Source organism: Synchiropus splendidus, chromosome 7 (genome assembly GCF_027744825.2).
Source record: "Synchiropus splendidus isolate RoL2022-P1 chromosome 7, RoL_Sspl_1.0, whole genome shotgun sequence".
NCBI lineage: Eukaryota > Metazoa > Chordata > Actinopteri > Syngnathiformes > Callionymidae > Synchiropus > Synchiropus splendidus.
The window spans coordinates 25004650-25026899 of NC_071340.1; the positions used below are offsets into that span (position 1 = coordinate 25004650).

Genomic DNA, 22250 nt, shown 5'->3' on the forward strand with positions numbered 1-22250 from the left:
TGCTTTCATTTATCTCTTCACTGTGTCCAGATTTGAATGGACAAAAAGCCAATTTGATGCTGATGTCAAGGGAGAAATAGATTTGATATGAATATATTCTGTTCTTAGCATCCAGTGATCTGTACCAAGAACAGAAGCAGTGCTCTCAATAAAAACTATTCAAAAGCAAGTGCCCACATTCAATGTGTGCTTCAGAGAGAAACAAAAAATATTGGATTTAAATAACTGACAAATTCCCCACCTTAAATCCTCGTAGAAGCTCAGGAAAAAATAGATAAATAAATAAATAAAGTGAAAAAAATGACTAAAAAAGTGATGGCAACATGCTCAGTTGACATAAAACAGTCGGTTCATTGAGGACTAAATTGTAAAAGAAAACTAGATTTGGCTGAGTCAAGAAAGGGACAAAAATGTGCCATGAATTTCCCGCTGTCCACTTCTCTCATATTTAAAATCCAAACTTAGTTTAGCATCTGCCGCTGCTCTTCTCTGCATGCCAGGAACAGTAGAGCATCATTTTCAAACCAGGCATTTCAGCTCTCACTCTGCCTCCATCACACATATCTACGTCTCAGAACTGAAAAATGAAACATAAAACCGCGGCCGAGCCACAGCTCAAACCGTCGCACGTCCCGTCGCTGCTCTGCATGTTGGTCTGTGGGGCAGCTGCCGGGGAAGATATTGGATCCGCCACTTCCTCTATAATGCATCTGTCCTCTGTGATGGATCGCAGGGATCTGGCGCAAAATCCTTCAGTGGCTGACACCAAAACTAGATGTCAACCCTGAACTTATGAGCGACTGGAAAAGTTGCGGCGGATGAGAGGCGTCGCTTCTTCGGGCCCCCAGATCAGTCAAGGGTAGTGTAGCGTCCCCCCACCCCTCCACCCGACCCCCGTTCTCCCCCGACTTCCCACCCCACTCCAACACAATTGATATCTAAAGTATTTCGGGATGTAGGAAATTGATTTTTTGACTGTTCTCCCCGGAAATAAATGATGAGCATCAGTTGTTTCAGCATATGCTCAAACAGCCTGCGCCTGTCAGGGGGAAATACAGTGATGGAAAACAGCCTCCGCAGAGGGAAGAACTATAGGATGGTCGCATGGCGCCACATCAAACCGCAAGTTAGGAAAAGCCATATTTGAATCAGATTAAAAAACAAGGATTCAGTGCTCACTTTTGACTGGTTTTAATCTATGATGAAGTTTGGGAAGCATGTGGTTCCCCTGTGACCTGAGCACAGTCTCATGACTGTCTCCATTCCAGTGGCATCCCAGGACTTCAAGAGTTGCCTGACTGTCAGAGAAGAACAACCACCGTTGAAACCAGCGGAAGACATCCTGCGAATGAGGACTGGTGGCACCGGTCTGGATGAGAAGTGAGCTACGATGCGTCCTTCGATATGAACCGCTCATGACCACGAGCATTCATGTTCACCACGGTCAGTCCTCTGATAAGGAAAGGTAGAAACACGCCATTGGTGAGGCTCAGAAGCAGCAACAATTACTCTGCAGTCTTGGGACCAAGCAGGGCAGAGCTCTTCTCCAGAGTGTCAGGTTTGCAAACATGGTGACTGAAGGAGAGTTCCTGGACAGGAATCAAGATCCCTGAGATTCCTTGATTTGGATGTGAGCCCCGCAGCTGAGCCGGGCCAAACGGAACCGGACACTGGGGAAGTGAGGACAGGACACATGCTCCTCTCCCACAGACTGTGGTTGAGAACATGAATCTGCTTCTGTCATGGATTCAACCCCAAACTTTAACACCAAACATCAACATGTTGCTGAGGTGACTGACAACTGACGGCCCACATTGAAAACCATAATAGCCGACCCCCTCAGAACCGAGTGCAGTCTGGTTGTGTTTCACGGATTCACATAGGCTGGAGTAGTACCTCCGACCTCCATGGTCCAGAACGGCGCTGCACGCCGGCAGACAAGCTTATCCCCCCCTGTGTCACAGGGAGTCAGGGGCTCCTCCTCCAGATCCAGCTGGTGCTCTGCACAGCCTCTCCTAAACTCTCCGAGGACCAGGCGTTTCTTTCCTTGCCTCTGGAAGTCTCCCTCCAAATGGTAGCGCTGCAAACACCGGAGCACTTTAAAGTTAAAGACGCAGCTTTACACGCTGGCTTTTAAGGACTGAGGACCAATTTAAATGCCTTAATGTATCTTGTTTTATCACGCTGTATTTTATGGTTTTAGTCTCGGCTTTTATTCGTTTTTAGTATGTCTATTTTAATCCTGGTTTTCCTTATTTTGGCCTATTTTTTGGCCACTGATCTCTGTCTTTAAAGTGCGTGGGTCAGCGGTGGATGTAGAGTCAAAGCTTGGAAACGTATATTGTTTGCTTCAGACACTGAGGGAAACTTGAACTTGATGCTATTGAGGCTTAGGCAAACAACACCAGAGCTTCTGAGAACACTTGGGCGTGAAACTTCATGTGCATTTTAGCATGCATTTACCAGTGATGGTAGATGAGGTTTCACGACACAGTACTGAAGGGTTGATGAGGTTTCATGAAACAGAGTCCTGATTTTGAGAGACCACCAGCTGTAAAATGGTTGGACTTGAACAACTCGTTCAATGAAACTACACATCATTTCTAAACCAAGAGCGCCATCTAGTTTCATCAACCCTGCAGTACTGTTTCATGATGCCTCATCTATCCATCGCTGGGGTAGCAGGGCCATGGGTAGGCAAAGCGATCCAACAGAGAAACAAGGAAACAAAGGTGGGAGTTATTGACAATAAAAATGCTAGTTAATCATGAGCAGTAAATCTTGCTCCAACATGAAGCCATCTTGGGGATCTTTTAAGATGCGGGCACTTTGGTTCCATGAGCAGAGGATGTGTTCCTGTCATGTAGCTAATATGTGCTAATATGGTTTGCCTACAACCGCCATCATGTCCGCCGCCATGATGCGTGTTGTTTTCCGCTTTGTTTCCATGTTGCCACTTTGTTCTATCACATGAGATGTCATCTAAAAAAAAGATTATAACTCTGAAGGAATGCCGGGTTTCTTTCTGCCAGAACGTTGCACCACTGAAACACTTGAAAAACACTGAAAAAACACACTGTTTCAGGGACCACCGGAGGGACTTTTTAAATGTATTTGGCTGGAAATGCGTGAAAAATGGGCGGCGTGCCGCGATGAGTGTTTCGCGCCAGTCGCGTGGCAGCACTGATAAAACGAGTACGTCACCACATAAACAAGTCGTCACCTCTGTGGCTGAGTTCTGATCATTTGAGTTGACGGGAAGCTTGGCAGGTGAGGCCGGTTGGGACGTCAGCGAGCCAAACCGCAGACAAGCGCGGAAGATGAATGGGTGAATCACGAGTCAGTGCCTTTGTTTGTTTGTTCGTCTGGAGTAGAAGCTTTTGCTTCGCTCATCCCAATGTTCTGAACGACTCAAGTTTGGGTTCAAGTGAAGCATCAAAGCCTTTTCCTGAGTGACCACCAGGAGCGGCGCTTTTTGTGCGGAGGATAATGAGCTCCGCTGCTGTCATGGCAGCGGATCAGACCCTTCCTCTCTTGTTGTTCCAGAGAAATGCGGCATCTTGACATTTTAATTAAAGCAACCGTCTGATTAGTACCACCTTTGAATGCCACTTTCCCTCCGTCGGAGTCATCTTGGAAACACTTGTGCCCTTGTTCCGTGCACGTGTCGAACTCCCAAACTGGCAAACTTCGTCTGGCAGGTCACGTGACTGAAGCGTAACATCAGTTGAAACTCAAGGCCACGTTTTAACGGCGAGGTTCGGAGGTGAACGGAGCGCGGCGCCCGCTCTTCCTTCCCTCCCAGCGCCGCCACCCGTCCACCTTTTAAGTCACAGACGGACGAAATATTTCCTATGAACGAGAACCTCCAGTGAAACTCAGTATTGTCTGTGTTGAAGCGTGGAGCGTATTTTGTGCATGTGCCAGGAGAGCCGGGCCGCAGCATTGTCAATAAGAGCAGAGCAAAGCAGCGGAGAGGGAACGTGAGATCCATCAGCACCAAACAAATTGCTAGATTTCCGTTAACAAGCCGCTTCAGATCGCTCAGCCCTTGTTTGCCTCAGTGAGCCGTCCTCGTCTTGAAATGTATTCCACCTCCTCGCCGCAGCAGACATCCCACCTCTGAAAGGAGCAGCTTTGGAAAGGCTGAATCATACATGTTTGTTTGGGGGAGATCTCCCCCCACGCACAGCAGCGCCTGAGAGCTGCTTAGCATCCAGGATCACTCTGAGGTCTGATTATTAATGAATGTTGCTCTACCTCCCTGACCAGAACAGTGCAGCTACAGCTGCTATTTCAAAGATATATGTATAGATGCTTCCTTCCATGCTAATGCTGTTGGCAGAAACAGTGCCACCAGTTAGTTCCCACTGAAGCTGCTGCATGTTAGCATTTAGGAATGACTCTAAATGGATGATAGGAAGCAGAAGATTTGCTTGGATGTCATCCCAGCAGAAGCTGAAAAATGTAGGGAAACAGGACCATATCACAGTACGTAGATGTGAGGCTATAAAAATAGGGTTTTAAAGGTACATTATGCATTCCAGAGCTCCTCTGTTGCAGAGTCAACGAAGCCCTGAAGGAGAAGTTCTGCTGCCCCAAGATTTTAGTTTTGACTGTGGGAACCGCTAAAGGATGTTGGGGTCCAGATTAGCTCACAGGGGGTCCCCATTTCTCAACATACATCGGGCCAGTCTGAGACACCCTCAAAAGTTTCCCATGAAATATTAGTCGGTTCTGAAGTGGAGTGAGGCCAACACTGGGGTGATGTGCGGGCGTCTGTCCGAGCCAGTTAGAAGCCACGCAGTCGACTGAGGGGTACGGGACCTTTGGACACTGGAGTCAAATAGATCGGCAAGATTTCAGTCTTGACTACAGGAACCGCCAAAGGATGTTAGGGTCCAGATTAGCTCACAGGGGGTCCCCATTTCTCGACATACTCAGGGCCAGTCTGAGACACCCTCAAAAGTTTCCCATGAAATATTAGTCGGTTCTGAAGTGGAGTGAGGCCAACACTGCGGTGATGTGCGGGCGTCTGTCCGAGCCACTTAGAAGCCACGCAGTCGACTGAGGGGTACGGGACCTTTGGACACTGGAGTCAAATAGATCGGCAAGATTTTAGGGGGGTATGAGTTATATTTTTGCAATTCACCTGCAAAGCGGTTGGCTATCTTTGGACGCAAAGGTCCACTTTCCCAACATCAATATATCACACCATAGGAGCGAGGAGGCTGGGTTTTTGGACCCAGGACTCAGGATCAGGGAAGCTAGAAGAGTTGGTTTGAAATCTGGTGCCAGTCACATGACATCATCGAGGCACGTAAGAGCGACACTTGAGTATACTTTATGAGTAGTTAAGTCTGTAAAGTCAAACACTGTGACAGTGGATAATTTGATTCCAATTCAGAACATGGCCCAGTTTGTTTCATGAAACTAGTTGCTTCAAGTTTAGAAGTGATCCTCATGCATTTTTAAGCCTTTCTACGGTGCAGACAGCACCACTTATGGTGCACCACTGATATAGATCCATAAGCTGGATCTAAGAAGATCGGTCTATATTCCTTCTTAAATTTAGTGGGTGGGGCTGTTCATCAGCCACTGCTTCCAACAGCCTGTGAAACAGTGTTTGCTAGTATTCCGTGAGGTGGGGGGGGGTGAGGATTAGCTTTATTTGAACGTAATATCTGCGGAGAGCAAGATCTGACCAGGCAGCTGAGATCGATAGACGAGCCAATCGAAACAGGCAGCAGAATCTTGCAGAATAGTGGTCCACCAAATTTCATGAGGCCCGCAAGAACTTCAAACGCATCTGGTGTTGGATGGTGTTGAAACACAGAGCCGCTCCAAGCTAAAATTAGCCTCTGATAACTAAAGGAACACACTCCTTTTACGTTTCTTATCATAGTCTCTGGACCTTCATCCTAGTTCTGTTTCACATTTTCAGTTTGACACCCTGGGTCTACAAGAACAAGGCCAAAAGAAGATTGAAAATAAAGGAGGATGAAGGAATGGTGGGCTTCAAAGAGTCCCTCAACTGTGTGATCCAATCAAGGCATGAGGTTGTTGGTACGGGATGAAGGAAGGCAGAAATTGGAAGCGATGTCGAAGAAAGAAAGGACGACAAGGAAGAATGACAGAGCAAATGTCAAGGTCATATATCTGTTAGAAATGAATGAATTAAGGAAGCAAGGACTTTTTCAAGTCGAATATTCAAATGGAAGTTCTTGTCATGTCTGTTTATTTCATGCTTTTATTTTGGTAATTCCCAGTTGTCTTTGTTTCCTTGTTTCTCCCCAGCGCTTCAAGTGACACAGCTGGTATACATTTGCGAATCATACTCCGTGTCCTCCGCTAAAGTTCCCTTCGAGGTCTAGTTCTTGAACATTCTTTGTAAACTTTGGTTTCTGCCTGCTTTTTCTGCCTCTTCCTCGTTTTTTCCTTCTAGCTTTTTTCTGTCCTTTTATAACAGCGTTTGCACTTTGTGTGAGAGTTTTTTGTCTTTTCTCTTATTGGCTTGTGTGTGTTTGAGTCCTCCACTACTGAGTGCTTTTTGTTGTTTGGTCCTCATGAGTTTATCTGGGTGTGTTTTTTGTTGTCCCCGTTAGTCGCCTTGATAGTCATTTGCCACTTTTCTGTTTCAGGTTTTTCCCCGTCCTTGAGTGTTTCCCTCGCTCCATGTTTTGGTGGCGACACCTTTAGTTCTTCGTTTCCTATCTGTGTTATTTTCTCGTTTGTTGTGCATTCAATTTTGTTAAACGTAACCTTGTCTGTGTCGAATCTTCGGTGAGTCAGTTGCAGTTCAGCACTTGGGTCTGTTCAGCTGAGTGAATCACAAGATGTCTGGACGGAAGGAATGGCTGAGGAAGAAGCTGGAAAAGCACTCGGAGGGTACAGACCTCCACCAAGCTGAACTAGTTTTCTAAAATGTCTAAATGGGACAGCAGGTGGCAGTGGTCCAACACACTCACAAGAATAAAAGGGGGCTCTCCATTGACAGAGATGGCAATTCGGAACATCACAGAAGTTCAAAAAACAGTTCCATTATCAACACGACCTGAAGACGCCATTGAAATCTGGTCGAGCTGTTTTACTTACAGGCAGAGAGATGAACACCAGGGTTGGACTGATCAATGGAGGGATGAAATGTTGAAGAAAGCAGAGGTAGGGATATTTCCGAGGATGAACAGAAGTGTAAATATTGCCGTACTGGAGTCAAAGGTTCAAAGATGGCGCCATGGATGAAGGACGGAGGTGAGGACGATATTAAAATCACAGAGAACAAAAGTTTCCATTGGCTCAATACTGAGAGATTAAAAGCATCGATCCAGCAAACCTGACCTATTAGCTTATTTGTTTTTTTCGGAGCGGCACTATTAGAGATGTTCAGCGACCACTCAGTAAATGACAAAGGCTGCAGGACAATGAGCAATGGTGTTGCGTAGGAGCCGTCACGGAGGCTTCGGCGGGTTGAGAGCCAATTTACTTAAAAGACTCTCCCTGTTTTGGCCGAAGCCGCTGTTTTTCTCACGACGTTATAGACGCCAAGTTGTTCGCTCTGTCCGCCATTCTCCCATTTACGGGTTATTTTTGAGACAAATGGTCACGATGTCTGTGTTTTTCTGCAGCGTGTGAGACACAATCCTTTTTTCCCGCGTCGCAGCATTTTTGATGAATAATTGCTCTTAACAATTCTGTCACATTATGAACACTGGCCTTCTGTGCACTTCCTGCACAGATGAAGCTCAAGCTGCCATCTTGGCACTGAGCGCGCTGAATCCCGAACGCCAATCATCTTTATTTCTTATTCCTGACTTCATAAAGATGGAAAGAACTCAAATCTAGCGGCCAGAAGCGAAACAAACACGCCGGCAGCTGTGAGAGCCATTTGGAACAAACAACTCGCTGGATCAACATTAGCGGCGGCCGGGGTCGAGAGAGGACGCGCAGTGTTCACGGCTGGTGCTAGGAAGAGAATATTTCCAGTCGAGAGACACGTGCTCACGCCGGCACGGACTCCAGCGTTTTGTGGGGGCAGGTGCTCATGCCAGAGAAAAAGGGGTGTTGTGGTTGGGTCAGTTCATTTCAGTTAATGTTCGGGAGATTCCACTTCCTGTCACATGACTGGCTGCAGCGAGGACAAGCCTGATAAAAATGTTCAAAAACAATGATCAGTTCATTGTTCAATGTAAAGGTAATAATAGTTTTCTATTTTATATTAAGCACTTTGCCTTTATATTGTTTGCTATTTATTTGCTTTAAAAATTGTAATGTTTTCTACACATTGTTGTTCAGTATTTTTATTATTTAGTAGGTTCGTGTAATGAATCTAAAAAAAAAAGTCACTTTTGTGTGTGATTTAGTTGAAGGGAAACAAAAAAGGAAAAGAAACTATCAGCAAAAATCGGTATCGGCTTGTTGGGACTTTCAAAACTATCGGTATCAGGCAGAAACATGGCGATCGGTGCGGCACTATCTAGAATTGATGTGGAACAGTGTTTCGAGCACAACGTTGCGGTCAGAGGAGCCATTTATAGCCGCTGTGAGTTCCGCCGTGCAAGTCTGAGAACGACACTCACGAGAGCTGGAAAAAAGTGCCCGGTCTCAGATGTCAGAACTGACAAGAAAGAGAGAGTAACTTTTCTATATAATAAATAAAAAAGGGCATCAGCAAATTGGGCACTTTTTTCATGCATGGAAAAGTGACTGATGCTTGGGGTCAATAGGGGGCGATCTGCACAAGTACATGAACATCAAACATATTTTTGAGGTCCACAGGGGGCGCTAAAGGGAAACCGGAAATGCAGTCGGCACATAACACAGTGCAGCCACCTGACTCATCTACCCTCAACAAGCTGCTCCCTGGCACATTCCCGGCCGTCACCATTACTGAAGAGTGACATAAAACAGTGAAATAAAATGTTTAAAAAATAGTCTTGTTGCTCCCTAACGTCCCAGAATATTCTGTTTTTATTTCTTACATTTGCATTACAGTTAGAAAACACCCTTGATAGCAAAATAATGAGTCAAAGATTGCACTGGATAGAGTCCATTCACAAGCAGCAACTGATTCATGGCCCCAGAGAAAACACACAAACGCACAAATAAAGGCACCAGAGGACTTTCTGATGTCCAATGTCAGGACCCACACACAGAGTCCGTCTGCAGCCCATTCGTGTCGGACGTTTCAGGTGGGTGAAGTCGACGTGCCTCCAGACAGTTCCACCTGAAAGACTAACGCAGAAACGAAGCAGCGAATCTGAGGAACTTGGGTTCAATATCTGAGTTTAAAATGTATTTTTAATCCAAGAAACTCCCAATTACAATGTCAGTGAGAGGCAGAGTTGGTGTCATTAGACGGAGCCGCGCATCTGCTCAGAAGAGACTGAGAGCTTCCAGACTTCTCAAATGATCATCAGATCAGAGCTCACTGCTTCAATTCAACTTTCACTGTTTGAAGTTTCACTGACCCGAACTCACCTTCCATCGCATCACGCTGTGTGCACGTACAGACACTATCTTTGTGGGGACCACTCATTGGCTCACCAAAGTGTAAACCCTAACCGTAACCATCCAAAACACCTGGCTAACCTGCACCAGGACTCGGAACCAAACTTAAACCCAGTTAAATGATTCCGCTATTTTGAAGTCTTCATTCTCAAGTTGAGGCTTGGATTCGTGGGGTCCGGGAGGAATGTTCCCACAAAGCAAAAGCAAGTATTGTGGGTGTGTTACCAAGAAAAGTATAGCTAAACCAGGTACACACACATTGGTTTGTCACACCATCATTGTCAGGTCCGCTCATTGCTATAACCCTTTCCCCAGCCTCTTCCCCTAAACTTAACCATCCAAAACCCATGGCTCACCTTCAGGATTCTGAACCAAACTTAACCCAGTTATAATAAACATTACTGAGGTTTTAACCCTCTAAACCTTGTGAGGACAGGCCAAAATGTCCTCACAAGAAGGTGGCTTGTCAAGACTTGGTCCTCACTCGTATGGCAAAACACGCCCTCACACATAAGATAGGTCCTCATGAGGATAAAGATGCAAGAGCTCTGTCCTTATGAGGACCTGTCATTGACATACCCCTTTCCCCAGCCTCTCACCTTACACCTAACCATCTAACCAAACTTTGAAGTTTTAATCCTCAAGTTGAGGCTTCACCTTGTGAGTAAGTATAGCTATAGAAGGACACTCACATGGAGCGTAGTGCTCGTGCATAAAAAACATCAAGGCTGTAGAGCTGTGTGAGACCAGTGGCAGCATGAATCACTGAATCAGAAAACACTGGTCACAGAGCGACAGGTCATTGATTCAACAGCCTTTGGGGAACATCTGAGCCCCTCATTCAACTCTTCCCCCCCGTCACTGCTGTTTTACTTTGTCCCTGTTTATTTTGTGTCCACGCTTCACAGGTCAGCTCTTGTCCAGAGTCACACGTCCACATCCCTCAGACGGACCAGTCAATGTCGGGCTTTTGATGACAGGCCCCGGCGACGGGTTTGATCACCACAAAAAGATCGGCGCATGTTTTAGCTCCCTCTCCATGGATGACAAAAATATTTCTAATTAAAGTCAGCTTCTGTTGAAGCCTTGAGAAAGCCAGAGTTCAATAGCGCACCATCCTTCCGCCGCGCCGCCGCGGACCTCTCACCGGCAACTTTAATTATCTGCCAGCAGGAGCGGCTCACCTTGTTGATGCTCACAGATCCTGCACCAGCAGCATCACCAGGAGGAGTCCGCCGGCCCTCCAGTGGTTCGTGAGCTCGCTCTGCAGGGCTCAGGCCTCGGGAGGACGCAAAGCACCAACATACGGGAAGCACGTGGGTGGTGTCACCACGGAGAATACAGTCTTGATCAAGACTGAGCTTCTTTGGGCTTGAGATAGCAGCGTGGAGGCCGAGCTGCTGAGCTGTGTTCAGAGATCTATAGCAACAGAAGATCTGTGATGCTGTTGCTCTGAGCATGTGCGCAACACTTCAATTACAAAGCTCTTTGTGCTAATTGAAACGAGTGCTAATAGCTTAAGTGCTCACTATCTGGCGGAGCGAAAATAGGGCCGGGGTGGGAGCGTGTTATTTCAGATGCATCTTTCTGTTCTCGCTGGCTACGTGACAAGGGCCGGGGGAACTGTTTTTTATCAGTGCTATGGAAGGGCCCTCTGGTTTCACTCTCACTGTGTCGCTCAACACAACCACTGTTAGCGCAAGGATGTTGACGGTGTAAGATATCAGATTAGTATATTGAATCCCCGAGTCACCGTGTCAAACTCAAGGGGCCCAGGGGCCAAATCTGGCCTGCCAATCATCATGTGGCCTTCAGGAAAAATAGGATTAACTCAAATATAAAGTACAACAAAAACTAGATCACATCCAACCAGACATAGGACCGAGTCACACATGAGGAAGTCTCAAGTCTTAACCTTCAAGTCACAAGTAAGTCACAGGTCATTTTTTTTCTTGGGCAAGTGCAGCCATAAGTTATGTCAAGTCCAAGTCAAGTCATCAGGTATGTCAAGTCCAAGTCAAGTCACCCTATTTTACTGTACATTTTCATCTTAGTAAATTCAAAAGACAAAATAAGCAACAGTCACTCAGCGTCAATCTGAATGTGGGAAGAACAACAGCAATCCAACATAATCTTACCACAGATATTACGCATGATACAAGGAGTCGTACTAAACAGTAATAACTTATTTATTTATGGGCGTGACACAGGTGTGCAGGGATTGATTCAATCACGATGCCACTCTCGGCCAGCGCTGAAGCTGAGTATCGATCGATTTTTTTGTCATTCAATTCTTGAGTCCTACATTTCCAAATCGAGTCATTGGCGGCATGGAGCCGAGTGGTTGTTGGACTCGGTCAAGTGAGAATTGTCCATCCCGCGGTGCATTGCAGACTGAATTGGCGATGTTTATAGTTCCACAATAATAGAACTGTTGTGGAACTAAAGCGATGTGCAGGCGGAGCAGCAGTCCTTCGCCTCTACAGCCAGTGGAAATTGACAAATTGAAAACAATTCATTCTTTTTGCAAAACTTCCGCACAGATCCGCCCCCTCACCACTTTCGGACTCGATGGAAATTGTGGGTAAGGCGTCAAAAATACAACTGTTTTTCCACTGTCCACTGTCCACGCTACAGTTGGACACATTGGGCTTCCGATTGAAGCCTTCCGCAGCGTAAGATGGAGGTGGAGGTTTGCTCCATGGGGTGTCATGGGATCCCTCTGTATCATCAAAGAGTGTCATCTGGCACTGCACATATTGCACCTGAAATGAACATGCGTTTACGTCATGCTGCCTTTCAGTAACCAGACTCTCTGTCCACTTGAAGAGAGTCTGATGTGTCGGCAGCTGAGTTTGACACCCACGTATTTATGGCTGTAACCAAGTAGAATATAAAGTTATACAGACTTCAGACAAACTGTATGAAACATCTTCATCGGGCCAAAAACAGTCCCTTATGCTCCGCATTTATCTCCTGAGGCTTCAGACTTTGAGGCAGCTCATTACCCATTTTCCCACTCGTGGATGTGAATTCAAGAGTCAATATTAATAGTGAGGGGGCGTTTGCTCCACCAGATGTCACTCAGTATTCTGTTAGATTCCGACTCACAGCCTCCTCTGACTCTGACTTGTGTGTGTATATACGAAGCATTTGATTTTTGCTTTAATTTTCTTTCATCATGGCAGGATTTGTTTTCTAACTTTGCGAGTGCTGTTCACAGAGTAGCTTCCTTTGTTCCTAAATCTTTCAGCGAGAAAACGTCTGATCCAACGGTCCCTCCAGCGCTGCAGCTGACGGATGAGAATAAACTCTTCTGTTTCAGGGAGGAGGCTGTGTACCGCTCACAACTGAAAAGGCCTGCATCGGAAAAAAAGCTAGTTTTGTCGGCGATCACCGGTAAGCTGGACTGGACCGGAGCAGCCGAGAGAACGTCGCACTTAACTGTGAAGACGAATCGGAGCACCTCCATTGTCTCAAACCGGGCCAGCAAACCTCAGAAGAAAAGCAACTTAGCAACACGGTAGTTAGGTGCTGGTGGTGGAAGTGATGCACCAACAATCCACACAGGTTAAAAAAAAGCAGCTCCAAAACTCCAATTTCCGACATGGTGTTCATATTTGGACTCGAGACGCTGCTCGGATCCCTGCATGGCACCGCTGAATCAGCACTAGTGGGGCGCCATAGGTGGCCTTGATCTCACCCCTCCTCTTCACCATCTCCACCACAGACTTGCACTGGAGACATGGAGAAACTCTCATCAAATCTCATTTGTTCTTGTCATGACTCCGCTTCCTGGCTCAGTGTCCCTGAGCCATGTTTTGCTTTTCTCCCTCTGTTTCTTTTGGTTTCTGGAGCCGATTAACCCCTAATCAACTAGTACTTAAACACCTGGACTCCAGCAACAGGTGCCAGATCGTCACCTTCTCTCTGTTCCCCAGGATCGTCACTTCCAGTTCCTTGGACTCACCCGTTGTTTCCCTTTCCTGGGATTTTGGACTTCTCGTTCCCCCGTGGTAACTCCCGAGTCGCGTGTCTCTCCCTCTCTGTTCGGCTTCTTGTTTTCTCAGGCTAGCTAGCTCATTTAACTCCCAGTTCTCGTTGTTTCGGTCTCTCATGCTAGCTAGCTGGTTCTCGTGTCTCTCCCTCTCTGTTCGGCTTGTTTTGTGTGCTAGCTAGCTCATTTAACTCCCGGTTCTGTGACACTTTCGGTTTGGACTTTGTTAGTTTGGTTACTCTGTTTTTTTTCATTCTGTGTTTGCTCTGTTTCTCCCGGTTCGGTGACGTTTTCCGTTGTGTGTTTTCTTGTTTGTTTAATTATTAAATATTATTTCTAATTTGCTCCTGCCTCAGTGTGACTTTCACCACTTGCGTTTGGGTTCCGCTCCACGTCCCTTCTCTTGACCCGTTACAGTTCTCTTATTTTACTTCTGATCTCACCTCCTTATTTATTTAACTGCCTTGAATTGTCACTGTTCGAGGGGCCACATTTGTGTCCGTGAGCTTCTTGAGTAAATATTACGATGCATTTACGCCTTGTCATTGTTACTCAATGTGTTCAATAACCATCATCATCAAAGCAGAAAAACTCAAATGGAACTACAGTAAAGAGATAGTAATTTAAAACAACAAGAAAAAGAAGAAAGTGAACCTAAGTGTTGACTTTTTTATCATAATAGTAAAAAGTTCAGTCAGAATAGAATTCATCATAAATGTCTTCTTTTTTAATGGTTGTTATACTGCCACTAAGAAACTTTAATTTAATTTCCAAATAAAAAATAACGTAAAAGGCACTGGATTTTGTTCTCATTTATTATTACTATTATTGGAATTATTATTACACTTTTCTGAATCATTATTGTCGTCTTGCATTTTTAATTCTCTGCCGGTGTATAACAACGTCTCACGTCGGCCGTGCTCTTATACATTATTAAACTTTCATAATTCCGCTCCCACATGTGACACTTTTACGTGCCTTTCTGTTATTTATTTTGCTCCCCCCCGAGTTATGATTTTGGTTTCATACACCCCGTCGCCAAATTGTTTCTTCTATGCATTTGGTGCAAATACGCCCAAACCTCATTATATTTTTAACAACCCACGCTGCTCCCTTGAGCTGCAGAGGCCACGGAATAACAAAGCAGTGGGAAGTCGCGGCTCCTTACCTTCGATGGGCTATTAGTTATTCTCGCCAGCAGAAGCCCCATTAGCTCTGCCATTTAAGGCGCCCACACCACATTCTTACATGAAAACTACAAGATTGATACGCTGGCCATCTCACCTCGAGCCTCTCTCGCACTTGAGAAATGTCCCGCCGCAGACGCTCTGACAACAAGCTGATTTAGCGTCCCGTGTACCTCACGCACGGCGACATTCTCCCAAACAAAGGAGCAGCTTTGCGGACCGAGCGTCCAGCAGAAGAAGGGGCGCCGTGGAGCGGCACTGTAGCGGAGTACAAATGGCGCTGTGGGCCCCAGACATATTTCACCATGATGGATGGAGTCCATGTGGAATCTAGGAAATGAGCTGTGTGGCAGCGCCAGATAAAACTTTGTCTGTGAGTTGTGGAGGAGAAAGTCTTTCATAGTCATCAGCACGTCCGAGGAGAAGGTGCGGCGCAGATTTCGGCGACACTACATCTTTCTCAGCCCAGTCTGTCTGTTAATCACACTTAACTTTGGTGCCAGGGGAAGATAGATGCGTGGTATTAGTGGGAAATAGACTACACACGCAGAAAAAAGTGCCTAATTAAGCATGAGTGAACGGAGCGGTCTGACTGCCAAGGCTGCCTCCGCGGCGCGGGGGGAGCGGGGGTTAAAGAGTGACCGGATTTAACCCTTCCATTCCTACACAGATGAAGCGGCAAATGAAAGATCAAGATGGCTGTAAAATGAAGCCAAAAGCATGGCGCGTGTTTCATGCAGCCGCAGGCGCCAAGGTCGAGATGACTGTTGGGGAAGTACAACAATGTGTTGGTTGTTAAGCAAATCTCTTGCTGCAGGCCAGACTGCGACATGCGATGGTGAAATACAAGGCTTGCACATGATGTGACGCGCTATTTACACTTGAAACTGGTGGGCTGCGTCCATGAGAGGGGGAGGAGGGAGGGGCTGCTGAGGCTTCAGACCACAGTGTCCGCAGGTGATGGGCAGATGAGGCTTCATGAAACAGTGTTGCAGGGTGGATGAAACTGTGCCCTGATGTTCAGAGGTTTAGAAATGATGTGAGGTTTCATTGCACGAGATGTTCAAGTCCAAACATTTTACAGCAGACAGCGCCGTCTAGTGGCCTCTGAAAATCAGGACACTGTTTCATGAAGCCTCATCTACCATCACTAGTGTCTGCATTACTCTCTGCTTGAGAAACTTTGAATTACTATTTCAATTAAACCTCAAGCTTTTAAGTGACAGCACCACCATCTAAGGACACTGTTTCATGAAGCCTCATCAACCCTTCAGTACTGTGTCATGAAAGTCATCTACCATCACTAGTGTCCGCGTTACTCCCTGCTTGAGAAAGTTTGAATTACTACTTCTATTAAACCTCAAGCATTTAAGTGAGAGTGCCACCGTCTGAAATAAGGACACTGTTTCATGAAGCCTCATCAACCCATCAATTCTGTGTCATGAAACCTCATCTACCATCACTGGTGTCCACGTTACTCCTTGCTAGAATAGCTTTGAATAACTATTTAAATTAAACCTCAAGCTTCTAAGTGACAGCGCCACCGTCTGGAATAAGGACACTGTTTCATGAAGCCTCATCAACCCTTCACTATTCATTACCAAGTCAGGCGATCTTATGTTCAGACTAAACTAGAGGCATCTTATTTTATGTCCATTTGCAACATTAAATAATGTAAACACATGGACATTATTATTTCACGAATATTAAGCCGACTTAAATTTAAATATAATACGCAGTGAGACACAGTGCAACTAAATGGAGGCTAGTATGTGTGGGCAGATGGAAACTGAAAGGGAACCTTGAGTAGTGAGCCCTGTGAACAGCAGTTCATAACAATGGGAATCAGCTCAGAGTTAGTTACTAAAAGTAATATAATGCATTTAACTTTTTTTTTTGTTATTTAAAACTGTAAAACTATTTCCTAAGGGCCTGATGGAAAGAAGAACAACCTATAAATTTAACTTCAATTTAGTGACTATCCTTACAAAACAAGTGGAAATTAGGAAAAAGTGAAATTACACCAAATTGTTAGGTGTTTAAAACATTTGTTTGATTATATTAGTTTCATTTAATATAAATTTCCTCCATTTAAATCCGTTTTAACTGTCATTTTTTCCACTTCATTTTATTTATTTTGAGGGTCTTTTTTGAGGAGTAATATTCGATATCGGATTTAATATATTTGGGGAAGGAAAACAGTGAAATGAGAAATAACTGTTTAAAATGGAAACATGAGTGAATGACTGGAGTGTGGATCTGACTTCACCAGGGCCACATCAATGTCGGCCGCGTACGGCCCCCGGGCCGAGCGTTGTCCACGTCTGCACCTGAGTATCACCTTGTTGATCATAAAACAGGGTAATAATCAACGTGCCAAATATTCAGCGTCACTTTACAGTGGGGTTAGTTTGGACTCCTCAGCACCGACGGGCCCTTCTGGGTGTTGCTGAATCAGAGCCTGGTTGCTACTTTAAAGACGACCTTGTGTTATGTCTTCCAGCGAAGCCAAGCACTTTCACTTTTATGGATACAGGCAGATGCAATTCCTTTTTATGGGAATTCACAGCACTTAAGTGTTGTGCTGCGGATGCTACTCTGAATATTTCTACTTATGCAGAAACCTGAGCCACACAATTAGTAATCGTTGGGAGTCAATCTTTTGCCTGACAACGTTGGATACAGTTTAGCATTAAAACAGTCTAACACTCCATGTTGGTTCCGCAAGGCATGGCGGGGTTTATAGGAAATATCAAAGAGAAAACAACACCGTAAAAAGCTATAAAGCAGAGCATCGCAGCAAATAAAGAGTGACGAGGCTTCATGAAACACTGTCCTCGTCTTCAGAGCTCAGTAGGTGGCGCTCTTGTTTTAAAAATGAGATGAGATTTGTTAGAAGCCAAACCTGGTGGGCTCTGACAATGGCGACACTGTTTCATGAAGCCTCGCATGCCCTTCGCTAACGTCCTGATAACATGCTACATGTTAGCAGCACAAATTTGAAGTGACCTTTTGAGTGAAAATAAAGCATTGGTTTTTAAATGTGTTAAAATACATTTATTTCTCAAAATGGAACAGTCAGCAAAACGCATGAAGTCAGCGGTTCAATGTTCAATAGTAGTGTGTAACAATAAAGCAGATTCTCTTAAACACAGAACATGAGAAAATAAATCCAGCAGCAAAAACAGCTTCCACGGCCTGTAAATTTGATCGGACGAAATGTATCACTTTTCCATTTCTCCCATGAATGACTGAAGTTTGTGCTCGGTGGAACGGGATATTTGGACAAACTTCCAGCAAAAACAAACGTCACAGTAAACAAATGTGTCACCAAGAGAAATGATAAATATTCCAGCGATGAAGAGTGGATTCCAATGAGGCACCAACAAACCTCTGGACAGCACAGTAGACGTGAATATGCAGTTTAAGAATTTGATTTTTGCCGAAGCATTTTGACTCCCTCAAAACAAATGCACAATGACTGGGTGTTGCTTTCACTTTGACCCGTAGATGGCGCTACAAACATGTAAGTTGATGTGCACAAGTTGGCCTTGAAGCACATGTCGGACAGGAAGTCTAAATGGAATCATGGCTGCAACACTATCTGTTAACACCACTCACACCACAAATCCCATCATGCAAGGCAACATGTCGTCCTCAGATAAAAGTTGTACCCCTGAATATTTTCAGACAATTCAATAAAACTCATTCTTTCAACCGCCACTCCAGTTATGGCCCCTGGTGTGATGGAGCTTGACCTCTCAAGTCTAAACTGTAAACTCACACTTGACTTGTGGGGACACCAGATGCAACACACATGCGTCAAAGTGAGTGTCTGGCAGCGGAATCTGCCCTGCCACATTGTTTTACATGGACAGCCAAAGCTTGAAATAAGCACGGGAGACTTGCAATCCAATTCTTTGGTCATTCAAGGTTTCTACCACGAGTTTTTGCCCATGGGTGCAAACATGTCGACATGCAGGACCTTTGTGTGTTATGTGTCATATATTAGATTTCACTTTATTTTAGTTTATTTTTTTAATTGGTGACGTGTAACCAATTACCAATGTCGGCATAATAAAGTACAGTGGTGCCTTGGTTTTCGAACGTCCCGGACTTTGAACAAATCGGAGTTCGAAAAAAAATTTTGAGATTATTTTGCTTTGGATTTCGAACAAAAATCCAGAACACAAAAAACTTCCGAAAAATGTGTTCCGGAAAAACATAACGTGCGCGGACCGATCAGCTGACCCACGACGCACTTTGTTATTGTGTATAACGCAGCCTCTGTATGCAGACGTGTCCCGTTAGCTCCATTTACTGACTGTTTTTTCTTCATATTGAGGTGTCAAACCTTTCCTGTCTCCACACTGGACCGTGGTAGAGTGTCACAGGGGAGGTGCTGGAGCGCTCACTCCAGGGTTTGATGTCCTGTTGTGGGCTGGAGCTGGGACAGGGATGAGGCCAGTCTGGGACAGAGCGTGACTTGGTTTATGACTTTGTCACAGCCAAACTGCACAGAAGCGCACATTCAGAGCTGGACACGCACCGGGCACCTCTTCCCTTCTGGAGAGACCTCACTCACTCGGCAACCCCTCCCACATGCAGCGGCCACACACATAGAGGAACAGCCACCTGCAGCAGACACTCTACATTCACTCCTACAAAAGACTATTTTAAGGCTTGGAACGCATTATTGCTTTTTCCGTTTATCGTAATGGGAAAAATCGATTCAGATTTCGAACAAATCGGCCGTCTGGAACGGATTGTGGTCGAGAACCCAGGTACCACTGTACATAACACAGCACTGAAGGGTTGATGATGCTTCATGAAACAGTCTCCTGATTTTCAGAGGCCACCAGATGGCACCGTCTGCTGTAAAATGGACTTGAGCATGTAATTCAATGACACCGCACAAATCTCTAAACCAAGAGCGCCATCTAGTGGCCTCTGAAAATTAGGACACTGTTTCAGCAACCCTGCAGTACTGTTTCGTGACACCTCATCTACCCATGACTAGTACATAGTACCGCAGAGAGACTGGCCCTTGTGTGCTGAAGTTTGACACCCTTGGTGTGTCTAGTCAAGTTTCGCATTTTGGAAATAACAAGGCACAGTATTGTGTATTTTTTCAAAAAAGTACAGAGGACTTCATCGAGGTGTTATCAAACAGGCCTCACTGTAGAGAGGAATATTATTATGGAAATATGGGCACCTTCCAGCTCGCGAATCTTTGGTGATAAATGGCTTGTGTTTCCTTTTTAATGCCAGATTTGAAATGCTACTACTCCAGTCCTCATGAGGTCGAAAACCAGAGTAAATGGTACCGAACAACCCCCAGTATGTATCCCGATGTTTTTCCACATTAGTCAAGAAATGCAACACTCAAGCGTTTGCGCCTCACAAATCACATGACAGATGTGCCCACTGACATGAGCAAACACAATGGATGGGAGGAGACCGAGTGCACAGTGAGTTGGTGGAATAGATGTGTGGCCGTGGTGCAACACATTAATTGAAAATCATTTAAAAGATGAGCAAAGGGAGTGTACAGTTTTGCCAACAGCGTGTAAGTGAAGCACTTTATCTCGGGGAGCTGCAGAGGAGCTGCCACTGCAGTTTCGCAGGAATCACACTTTATAATTACGCGTGGACAAAAACAGATTAACTCCTTGCGTGAACTGTTGGATTTGCAAAACCCTGCAAGTCCCTGTGCATTTGGCTTCAACTCCTCATCCAGGAACCACAACAAGGACTGAGACTGTTGGAAAATTTACCTCTCACGCCTCGCAGTGGAAATGGATTTTTGGAGGGCAACGGTCATACCTCGCATTCCCTGGAGCCTGAGATGGTGTACGTGTACGGTCCTGTTCCATTAACTAGCACATCCATAGTCTCAGAGTGAGAGGGCTTATAGTCAACATAGTACTCTTGCAGTGGAGAATTCAGAGAGCGCTCAGTTTCACGGGCCTTTTTCTGCCGCTTCTTCACCCCGGAGCGCTGCTGGAGCTGTTTGATGCTGCTGGGGTAGTGTTTCCACGAGACGTAGATGACCAGCAGAATTATAGCCACAGATAGGAGGAGCGCCACGCTGCCGGCGATGATCTTGTGGAAGGACACAAAGTCAGAGTCTGGGACGGCGACGGTGGGGGAAGCGAGGGAGGGGGTCGGAGAGGCTGTCCTGTTTGCCATCGGCTCCGACTGAGTGAGGACAGGCAGCAAGTCAGGTTTCGCCGTCGGCGTCTGGGCTGTCGTCGTGGTAGTCGTGGTCGTGGTCGTTGTCGAGATGGGGCTCGGCGTTGCGGTGCAGATCTTGTACGTCTCCATCACATCGTTCACCTTCTCTCCCTGGGCCTCCTTCGGGCCAGCACAGATCAAAGTGGACTCCATGTTTCCCTTAAAGGCCTTGAGCCAGGCCATCAGCGGACACAAATTGGGGTTGCAGTCCCACAGGTTACCAGTGAGACTGATGGAGGTGAGCGAAATCCAGGCTTCTACCGTCTGCTGAGAGATGTTCCGCAGCTTGTTGGAGTCCAGGTTGAGGGTTTGCAGGTTAGGAAGGCATTGGAATGTACTGGCTTCCAACACTTGGAGGTCGTTCCCAGAGACGTCCAGCTTTTGCAAGGAGGTCCACATCCAGGGCAGCCCCTGGGCCAACACTTTGATACGGTTCCACTGCAAGTACAGCGCCCTCAAATTGATCAGGCGGGGAAAGTGGGCAAAATTGATCTTTGAGAACTGGTTGTGCTCCAAGTGGAGCTCAATGAGTTTGAGCAGTCCAGCAAAGGCGTTCCTTGTCAGGCTTCGTAGCCTGTTGTAGCCCACGTCCAGGAACTCCAGGTTGCGACAGTCGAGGAAAACTCGCATGGGGACATTTTTCAGAGAGTTGGACCTCAGGTGTAAACTCAGAAGCTTCCTCAGCCCCACAAACTGATTGGGCTGAAGGACCTGCAGTTTGTTGTAGGAGAGGTCGAGATTCCGGAGGTTGGGTACATCGTGGAAGGTGTTGTTCTTCAGCAGTGTGATCTTATTCGAGCTCAGGATGAGTTCTTTGAGCCTCCGGATGCCGTGGAAAGCTTGGCCGTCCACTTCGCTGATGTAATTGTGGTCGAGGTAGAGCCAAACCAGCTGACTCATGCCGGCGAACTGACGCGGCCGCAGGTTCATCAGGCTGTTGTACCGCAGCGACAGGCCTTGCGTTCCCACGGAGACGTTGCTTGGCACATCGCGAAAGGCGTTGGACTCGCAGTATATGATTTTCCCGTCACACCTGCAGCTCAGAGGGCACGGACGCTCACGGATGTTGCTCGGAGCGGCGACCAGCAAGGCAGGAGCCGCCAGCGTCAGCAGGAGCCATCTGAGGAGCACGGGGAGTCCTGCCGACACAGGAAAGACAACTCACTCAAAAGCAGATATTCCAACACTCAAAACTTCTGCTTCTTTATTCTCCATCCCATGAGACGACCGTGACTCGCTGCTCACAGATCGATGCAAAACAATGTCAGGTTGTGACCTTCTATTTAGGGGATGGCACAGCGTGGTGCTCCATGGAAACTGAG

General features: G+C 46.1%; 1 protein-coding gene across 2 annotated transcripts in view; it reads right to left on the minus strand.

The window, feature by feature from the left end:
• The window catches only part of LOC128761977 (leucine-rich repeat transmembrane neuronal protein 4), a 92733-nt gene that overhangs the window by 66543 nt on the left and 3940 nt on the right, over window positions 1-22250 (minus strand). Inside the window, exon 2 of one of the 2 annotated variants that reach the window (XM_053869660.1) lies at window positions 20518-22067. In XM_053869660.1, the coding sequence (XP_053725635.1) occupies window positions 20518-22067 (1550 nt within the window). Of the gene's footprint in view, window positions 1-20468; window positions 22068-22250 lie in introns of both variants that reach the window. The other variant, XM_053869661.1, reaches the window with a different exon arrangement.